The sequence below is a fragment of the Indicator indicator genome, chromosome 5 (genome assembly GCF_027791375.1).
Source record: "Indicator indicator isolate 239-I01 chromosome 5, UM_Iind_1.1, whole genome shotgun sequence".
NCBI classification, from domain to species: Eukaryota; Metazoa; Chordata; class Aves; order Piciformes; family Indicatoridae; genus Indicator; species Indicator indicator.
The window spans coordinates 11272000-11281976 of record NC_072014.1 but is presented as its reverse complement, the minus strand read 5'-3'; the positions used below and the strand labels follow the sequence as shown (position 1 = coordinate 11281976).

Sequence of the window (9977 nt, the reverse complement as noted above, 5' to 3'; positions counted from 1 at the left end):
CATTAAGTGTCTTATAATCCATCCCAATTAAAAAGCAGTCTTTATAGCTGTAATAGTTTTATTGAGAACTGGAACACATTAGACCTACAGATATATAAAGCAGTTAGTTTTATAAAGCATATAGGATATTAAAGTAATGAAAGACATTAATGTGACATCAATTTTTAAGGAGAGTTACTTGCAGAAATAAATGAGTATAGCCTAAAAGTTGATGGCATGTTACAGTCCTGAGTAATGAACCCTTCTGCCCCCTAAAATCTTTTAGAATAAATAATGCTTGAGCAAGTCAGTGGTCATTAACTCTTTATCCTCTGAGACTTACATGTCATCTCATTTTATTTTTTTGTTTTAAACTTAGCAAAATTAATTTAGAAAGGTATTCCAGGAAAGAGAATTCCTGTAACTTGGGGTGTACTATTCTGATATGTCTGCTTTCCTTCCTCTTCTCAGTGAAGTCAAGCTGACTGGCATTTCCAGATGCAAATTCTTGAGGAATTTATTTTTTTCCTTTTTTGGCACTTGCTTTTCCTTTTCCTGGTTTCTTACCACCTGCCAGTGCTCTGATTCGTGCTTTACCCAGTGGTGTCTTGTCATACCAGGCCTGGAGAATCAAAAAGCATGTCTAAGTTTTATTAAAACTTTTATGGTTGGGGAAAAAACCCAACCAACCAACAAAAAAAAAAAAAAAAAAAAAAAAAAAACAACAACCAACCCCAAAACAAAAAACCCCAAACCCAAGCCAGACCCCCAGCCCCCAAAAACCAAAACCAAAGCCACACAAAAAACAACCCTTAGACTCTTTTTACTACTACAATGGAACATTCCTTGGAAAACAACCAACCAAACAATAACAACAACCAAAACTCTTTAAATCCTGGCTGGCTTGTGGAGAAGCAGGAAAAAAATCTTCAGATCTCTTGAGAACATCATTCTAACAAGAAGTACAGCAATGGTTTGCTTGAACTGTGTCTCATTAACAGGAATACTTAGCTGGGCCATTTGTGTTGCTATAGCTATGGAAATGTTAGAACTTCTATGATCAATCCTGTTTCTGAGGTACATAGCTCTTGTCAAAACTCCCTCTGGTCTGAAACTTGGCAATAGACAAAGCCTGTACTTCTCATGGCTCTGCAAATCAATCCAGACAGTTTTTATTTCAATGAGAGAGCTTAAGAAGCAAAACAAACCCCACACATTAAAAAACCTGTTTATAGCTTTCAGATGCCTGTTCACAGTCCTGTGAATTTACATTTACAAATGATTTTGGTATAGCTGCTCTGCAGACTTGCCAAGCTCCTGGACCGTAATGTCAACAAGGCAGTTCTAGGCCATGTGAAAATAATGCAAAGTGAAGGAAAAGATGATGCTTGAAAGTTAGTAGTCTGTAGGAATTAGTCTTCCCCATAAGTACATACAGGAATCTTGATCAACAAAGTGCTGGCTACACCAGGGATTAAAATGCCACTAGGTGTTGACATGATTGATAAAATGCCTTCCTTCTTGATCATATTCATCCATGCACTTCCCCGGGACTGAATGTCTTTCCTCTGACCACAGACCACTATTTAATGGCACAACTGTGTCCCTTCTGCCCTTCTCTCGGGCCCCTGTCACCTTTAAGTTTCTTACCAATGTGGCATCCTATAAACCCTGCCTTTTTCATATGACCTGTCCAAAATGCTACCTCCAGCTTGAGCCTGGTAAGACTACCCCCTAGGAATTTGTCTTGTCCAGTTTCCCAGCATGTTAAAGACAGGCAGCAGCAAGAGACATAGTTGGTGGAAAAATGTGTTCATGGAATGATAGAATGCTTTGGGTTGGAAGGGACTGTTATAGGCTACCTAGTCCAACCCCCATGCCAAAAGCAGGGACATCAACTGGATCAAGTTGCTCAGAGCCCTGTCCAACCTCATCCTGAATGTTTTCAGAGATGGGGCATCTAAAACCTCTGAGGGCAACCTATGCCAGTGTTTCACCATTCTCAGTGTAAAGAATTTCTTCCTTATCTAGTCTAAATCTCCCCTCTTTTAGTTTAAAAACATCACCACCTCTTGCCCTGTCACAACAGGTCCTGCTAAAAAAAAAAAACATCCCCATCTTTCTTCTAGGTGCCCTTTAAGTGCTGGAAGGCTGCAATAAGGTCTCCCTTGAGCCTTCTCTTCTCCAGGCTGAACCCCAACTCTCTTAGCTTGTCTTCACAGCAGAGGTGTTCTATCCCTCTGACCATTTTTGTAGCTTACTCTGGACCTGCTTCTTGTGCTTCCCTTCTTGTGCAGGGAATAAAAACTGGTGATGTTCCTCTCTTGGACTCAGGTGGTCCTTGGTGTTAAGCTTAAAGGCTCCCAGAAAAGGAGCTGGGTCCCAGAAAAGGGCTGATGACAAGCACCCTATTTAGACCTCTTGTCTTGCAGATTAAATGCTGTCAGCAGGTAAGTGAATTCTGACAGCTGTCAAACCTCCAGCTGGCTCCTGCACAGCCCTAACACTGATCTCTGCTCTGATTTCTTGGATTAGCTAAGCACCCTCTCCATGAACCCTCACTCTGCTGAGGAAAACATCATGCAGCCTCTCATGCATCCACACCTAGATGATGTTGTGAGAGCTGTTTGGGAGGGATGCCTGGGCAATTGAATTTCACTGTCCTAGATGTAATCTTGGGTCAAAGTATTCCTGTGTCAGGGAGAACAGACATAACTGGGACATGATGGGGCAAGGAGAGGTCTGCAGATGGCTGTTTCTGCTCCTTCATGAGTGGGATAAGAAGGACAAGGTGGTGGTTGTGACTTGACTCAGGGAGGAAGCAACTTTTGCAGCAATTGCTGGCAGCCAAGCAATGTCTCTGGCCTTCCTTATGTGGTAGGTCACGAGGCTATAGAAATGCTATTTTGCCCCCAGGTTTGTCCTGAGTGTCATGCTCTCCAGACCTTTAGTGAGAGATGGAAAGAATAACAAAACCCTGCCAACAGCTTGCTGGGAGCTTGGTAGGGTGCTGTTTGGTGGGTGCAGACTGGGGAGGTCATCTCACTGCCCACTTGTTGATAAAAGGACGCTGCTGGCTGTGGCAGGAGGAGCTAAGTGATTCAAATTCTCTTTCCATTTCTTTATGCATATATTTCAATGCACAACATTACCCTGCTTGTTGGCATGCAACGACTGCCAGGTTTGACTCTCTAGCTGGTGAAACTGCTGTGTGGGGTGAATGAAGCCAGCTTCTCAGGTGTGGTTACCATAAAAGCAAGTTTACCTCTGATGCAATAGCATCTGGACAGTGAATGTAAGTGACTGATCAGAGTTAAAATGTTTGCTTGTTGGAGGAATGACATCCACAGTCCCTGGTATGGGTTTCCTGACATAAGTATTTTGTACCAGTCACTGCCCTGTGCTCTTCTAGGACTGCTGTTATTTCTGTGTAAGGATTTGTCTTGCACACTGGTGCAATAATTCATAATTTCAAAAATGTGGCTGTATAATTGGGGCAGAAATTTGAGTAAATTGAACGAAGAAATCACATTATCACAAATTTTGCATTATTTATAATTCCTTTTGGAACACTGGTGGAATTTAAATGTCAAGCAGGGAGATTCATGTTTCCAGTGAATAGAAATCAAAGATTCATCACAGTGTTAATCTTCACTTCGAATACTGTGTTTTAACCGCCCCACTTCAAAAGGACAAAGCAACAGAGAAGGTCCAACAATTAGAGGCTGGGGAAGAGGGACTTCTGTGCAAGATGAGATGGAGATACTGGAGTTAATTAATGCATGAGGCCATTTAGACAATCCTCTTCCCCTGTGCCATATTACAGGTGCTGGGGCAAGGTTCCATGACATTTAAGGGAAACAAATTTAAAACAGATAAAAGGAAATACTTTCTTAAGGGCTGTAATTAATGCAAGGGAATTATTGCCATGGGAAGCTGAAGTCAGTATCATTTTGGCCGTGGTGAAAATTAAGTGCTGCCTGCATACCTTGTGCTGTACAAAACAGGTACATTTATGAGAAATGGAATAATATTTTCAAGTTCCACTTGCACTAAATGCTAGCTCTTCTGTTTCAGGGTACAAATGGATTACTGCTTGGAGCTGGGAATGATCAGGGATTTTTAGTCCTTTGCTGCTACACTGAACCATTAGACTTTCCCTGGGGAAGGATATTGGTTTAGATAGGAAGCATGAGGAAAAAAAAGAGTAATTTGCCAAATATCACAAATGCTGCCTATGTTGAGTGAGCCAAATGGCTCTAAATGGAAAATTGGAAAGTATTCAGCAGGGGTGGGAGAAATATGCACTATCATTAGGTTAGCAGTGGAAGAAGACTTGGACAAAGTTGTTAGAAACCGCATCCTGTTTATTGTGAGAGGCACGGTGGGGATTCCAAACCAGAAGGGATTCAAAAGAGCAGAACGAAAAGGAAAACCTTCAGCCAGGAGAACTGGATGTTATTTAAGTGGGTCTGGGTAAAAGTTGGGAAGGTCAAGGGATTGAGAAAGCTCTTTTGGGGTCTCTTGGCTTCAGTACAGAAGTGCTATCCCACTTGGAGCCCCTGGTATGGGCTGCCTGCCATTTCATGGTAAGCAGTAAGGTTTCACTGTTCAGTGGGCAAGGCTTTTACTAGTGTTTAGTAGGTATGAAGTAACTTGGTCAAGCATTGTGCTGTCTTTCTGGAGTGTCAGAGCTGCTAAGCTGTAGTATTGCGCTCAACTAGCTAGTTCAAGTCCAGTTCAGCCTCTGTCCCTAAGCTACACTGAAGTCACTACACTAAATAAATTTAGATCTGTACTTAAGCCTGATGAACTGCTCCCATCAACAAGGAAACCAAACCCAATATGGTCAAAGCAGAGTTAACCACTACATAAAGCTAATCGTAGTCTACAGAAAGAAAGAATAACTGTTACTGAGCTGCATGTGGAAAAAGTAGCTGCTTGCAGGCTGATCCACGGGTTTGACTTCAGGATTTTATAGAGCTGGGTTTGGGGAGAAAGATGAAATTTGAGGCAGAAAGTGATTTTTTTTTTTTTATTTTTAAACCCTGAAATGTAAACTGTTACAAAAATTCTTTGAAGTTATTGAAAATAAGGACTTAGAACTAGGACCCTATGTGGAACACCCTACAGGCCCACAGTTTTTGCCTTAAAGTAATATAGCCAGGCTTGCTGAATCCTTCAGCTCTGAAAGAAAAAGGACCAATGCATTGTCCTACCAATGACACCTGCAGAATTTACCCATGCATGAGAAGGCTTCTGTGCTCAATGTGAGCTGGGTGTGGGCAGCAGGTTCAGCAAAGCAGTATGCCAGGTGTGTTGCCCATACAGAATTACTGCCTGTAATAATGACTGTGCCTGGCACATCCAGCTGCCCAGCAGCCTGGGTTGCCAAACATCCCAAAATGCAGGAGATGGGTATTTGGTGCCACTGAGCCTTACATCGTCGTTCAGATAGTGATGTGCCAACCCATCAGAAGAATTAGCAGGTCTCTAGATCAGATGTGCCTGGATAAGGACATGGCAGAGGATGACAAAAGGCAGCCAGTAAACACATCTCTTAATCTCACCTTAAATGTTTCTTCCTCCTCTTTGTACACTGGGTCCTGTGTGGCCAGGGAAGTCAGGAACTCTTCAGTCCTCAGTGGCTTCCTGGTCATCTGCAGGAGGCGGAGCTCACTGAGGACAGCTTGCACTGCCTGGACAATGTGTCCCTGGGTGAAACCATCAGACACTTTTGCTAGGGAGCTTACATCCAGCAAGTCAGTGATTGCTCCACCGTTCTGCAGGATGATGTGTTTCCATAACACTGTTCATCAGGACCCAAAAACAGAGCATGCCAAAGACATGTGTTAAGGAAAGCAGGATTTTTGCATTTTGAAACTGAAACAGGAAAATAAGGGAGATCAGGCAGAGAGCCAAGACTCAATTTTTTCTTGTTTGCTGTTTCTTTCATCTAGAGATTTGTAGCACAGAGGCCTTTAGGCACATCTATTCTTAAGCCATTACTGATCATTTGTTGGCTACCAGTCAGTACTTTTCAGAAAGTCATTAAAGTCCCATAATGTGAGGTGGATATGCATATAAAAATGGAAAGAGCTACTTGAATAGGCCCGTGTGTACAGACAGGCATAGAACCTGTCCAGAATATTCCCATTTGGGTGTGTAAAGTTAAGTACATATATTATCAGACTGTTTTTGTTTCTGTGACCCTGATCACAAGTTACTCCTGCTGAACTGAGGGCTGCTGTGGGGATTCAGTGTCTGGTTTGGAAGCCAAAGCCTTCCAGCTATGCAGGCACATGATGCAAAAGCCAGGTGAAAATTCCTGAGATTGGCATTTTCCATGTTATTTAAACGGTGAACCAGTTTGTATCTTTTAGCTGTGAAATTCTGTCTCATGACTGCTTTCTTGACATTTGAAGTGCCTGAGATTTGGCTTCCAAAAATAAATTAATAGGACTAATAGCCTCGTCTGGTTTATCCTGTATGAAGTAATGGTATGAATTAATAGGAGTAATAGCCTCCTTTGGCTTATCCTATGTGAAGAAATGGTATGAATTAATAGGAGTAATAGCCTCTTCTGGTTTATCCTATGTGAAGAAATGGTATGAATTAATAGGAGTAATAGCCTCTTCTGGTTTATCCTATGTGAAGAATTGGTATGAATTAATAGGAGTAATAGCCTCTTCTGGTTTATCCTATGTGAAATAATGGATGAATTAATAGGAGTAATAACCTCTTCTGGTTTATCCTATGTGAAATAATGGTATGAATTAATAGGAGTAATAGCCTCTTCTGGTTTATCCTATGTGAAGTAATGGTATGAATTAATGGGAGTAATAGCCTCCCTTGGTTTATCCTATGTGAAATAATGGATGAATTAATAGGAGTAATAGCCTCCTTTTGGTTTATTCTGTGTGAAATAATGGTTTGTCTCAGAGGAACTTAGTAGAATTTTCATGCCATCTCCCTATGTTTTCCTTTAAAGCCTTACAGGAAGACATGGAAAAAACAGAGTAAGAAGTACTATGCATAGAGATTTAAAAAAGGTTCTTTAATGAGACAGACATTTTGTGATTTGAGTATCATGTGTCTGAATGCTCATAGCTGGTATGAAAATGTTGGGTGGAAAGTTACTGGCACTGTGTGTAGGGACAGTCATGCAATGGAGAAAACCTGCCCTATTCTTCCTCCTATTGCAATGTCGATACTATGGGCTTGTGCCCACAACTATTGGCAGCTTTGTACTTTTTCACTCAGGCAAACTGTGATCTTCCACTTGAACTATATCTGCGCTCAATAATTATTGGCTGATTCACTAATTTGTAAGAGGAATGGCTGCACACAACAGTGAGCCTTACTTCTGTGCAGCCATATATTGTGTGCCGCAGCTTCTGCTGCAGGTGGGATCCTGTGTAATACAAGGTACTCACTTGCTGGGGGATTAATAGCAATAAACCAGCGCAGGATCGTGAATCTTCCAGTTTAATGATTTCCATTGTATGTTTGCTGTTTCCATTGTGCTTAGACTGGGACGTTCTGGTTTGTAACAAAAGGAGGGGCTGTAGCCGAGGGTAGCTGTGCGCCGCGGCTATGATTTTTTTGTTGTGTCTTGGCTGCTGTCAAAACAAGCTGCTTTAGTTCTCGAATTGGGTGTTAAGTACTGACAATTGTCAGGGCTGCTTGGTGAGTGCTCTCTGTACCGTAAGGATTGTATTTCCACTGAACTTCAGGGAAGCTTGAAGCTAAAGAACAAGTAAGGCACTGTCTTTACTTCTTTGACATTGTCCAATTTAAGTTGTAAGTTTAATTTGCTTTAAAATGTCAAGAGTTAATTTTTTTGGGTGCATTCTTAAATTTGCAATTTAAATCCCTTTTACTGGTCCTTTTTTGACTTCAGATCAGTGGTGAGAATCCCAGAATGTGACAGTTCAATCCCCAGAAGTGAACACAGCTAAATTCAGCTGCTATCACCTCCTTTCTCTAGGTCTTATTCATGCCCCTTATCTGTTAGCAATTTATCAGAGCCGTAACATAACATGAAACACATGTTAGCTTGCTTCGAGACCATTTCCCATCCACACTATGAAAATTATTGAACGCGGGAGAGATTTACAACGTGCTAGGCAGTCAAAACCTGTCTTGAGCTTGCCCAAATGTGCATCATCGCAGTGCCTTGGCTGCCTCTGTGAAAGGCAGTATGAAACTGCACTTCACAATACAGTTGCATGGTTTTTTGTAATAAGGTGACTATGAGAAGCAATATTGTAGCCAAGGTACAATTACATAGCAAGGTCCCTGAACTGAATGTGGTTTCCTTTACTACTGTGCTCTTTTGGGTCATGGCCTATCACAGACCAGAGTCTGTTTTCCTTGATGTGATGAGCAGGGATATTCATGCCAGGAGCTGCTGGTAGAAGTGCACCATTGAAGTCCTGACTCAAAGTGTTTGGTGCCATTCTAAATAACCCCAAATCTTTTTCCCCCTATTATCTTTAGACTGGACTTACACAGCTCTGGATGTGGTGACATATGAGCAGACTTCTTAGTACCCAGAAAAGTGTATTAAACCACATGAACCCTAGAACAAGAAGAAATGGCCTCAAGTTGCACCAGATGAGGTTTAGGCTGGATTTTAGCAAAACTTTCTTCATTGAAAGGGTTGTCAAGTCATGAAACAGGCTGCCCAGAGCAGTGCTGGAGTCACCATCCCTGGAAGTATTTAAAAGATATGTAGATGTGGTGCTGAGGAACATGGGTTTGTGGTGGGCTTGGTAGCACTGGGTTAATGTCTGGACTTGATCTTTAATGGTCTGTTCTTGTCCAAACCTTTCTATGATTCTACATTTGTGATTAAACCACAAGGAAAAAAAAAATAATTTGGGGGAATAAAAGCCTTTCTACCAGCCACATACTTACAAAGAATGTGGACAAACTACCACTTGCAGTAACTGATTGACTCAATTTAGAGCATGTCTGCCTAGTCAATGCTGAGCTGTTAGAGACTTCAGGGTGATTTGAATCTTCCAGGAATGGAAGCTTGTTTTTTTCAGTTTCTTCTTCTAGTCATGTAAATCGGTCTAACAAAAGACACTCACTTCCTTACAGGCTCTGAGTCTCAGCATATGTGGTACTCAGTGAATTTGTCAGACTCTGGGGAGGGCCTGTCTCTCACTGTAAACACTTGATAGACTAGACATGCTGAATTTTGGATGCCTCTACAAATTCTCTCATGATCTGTAAGTAAGAAAAAATGGAATTTACAGTGATAAAACTCAGACAGGGTTCTGTTTATGGAGAGGCCCTGAAGTGTATTGTTTAGAGTACAGAAATTGGATAGGAATAACAGAAATTCAGAATCCTTGTGTAAAAAGGAAAAAAAAAAAAAGGGAAAATGTTCACTGAAATAGGATCTTATCCTTCACATAGGGGAGAAAACAGCTTGGGCTGAATTCAGTGCATGCTAAACTCATGACAAAATGTCAGTCAGTGCTGAATGGTATTTTAAACTCTTCTCCCAACTTCCACTTTTATTATTTGATCTTTGAGGTACCCTGTATCAGTAATACCTAAATTTTCAGGAATCGAGATGCACCTAGGGTGTGAATCGAGTTTAAAACCAGCTCTGAGGATACCCAGACAATAAGCATGGATTTTAAACAGTGGAAGTTATCTGTATAAGTTCAAATACTTGCCAAATCTTGAGCTGTAGTCAGGCCTAGGAATCAGGATGATTTTTTTGTAAACGTCGCAGAAGGGTTTAAGATTAGCGTCGAAGGGACGGTTGGTGGTTCCCACTAGCAGCACTCTGTCCTGTGCTTTCAAGACCTTAAGGAATTTGGGGAGGATCTTTGCCAGTCGTCCTGGGTTCGCCTTCGGCATGCAAATGGAAATACAAAGAGGAAAGCGTTGGTACCAGGGCTGACACTTTAATGAGATGATGCTGCAGACGTCCTACGTACAACTGCGTTTTGAACTTTCTGGAGTAGTCCAGT

The 9977-nt window shown here is 41.6% G+C and overlaps 1 protein-coding gene across 1 annotated transcript in view; it reads right to left on the bottom strand.

The window, feature by feature from the left end:
• Window positions 1-78: 78 nt before the first annotated feature.
• The window catches only part of IQCA1 (IQ motif containing with AAA domain 1), a 115351-nt gene continuing 105452 nt past the window's right edge, over window positions 79-9977 (bottom strand). Inside the window, exons 17-20 of the mRNA XM_054380925.1 lie at window positions 9678-9855; window positions 5550-5788; window positions 518-601; window positions 79-84 (exon numbers count right to left, since the gene is read on the bottom strand). Coding sequence (XP_054236900.1) covers window positions 79-84; window positions 518-601; window positions 5550-5788; window positions 9678-9855 — 507 coding nt within the window. The remainder of the gene's footprint in view (window positions 85-517; window positions 602-5549; window positions 5789-9677; window positions 9856-9977) is intronic.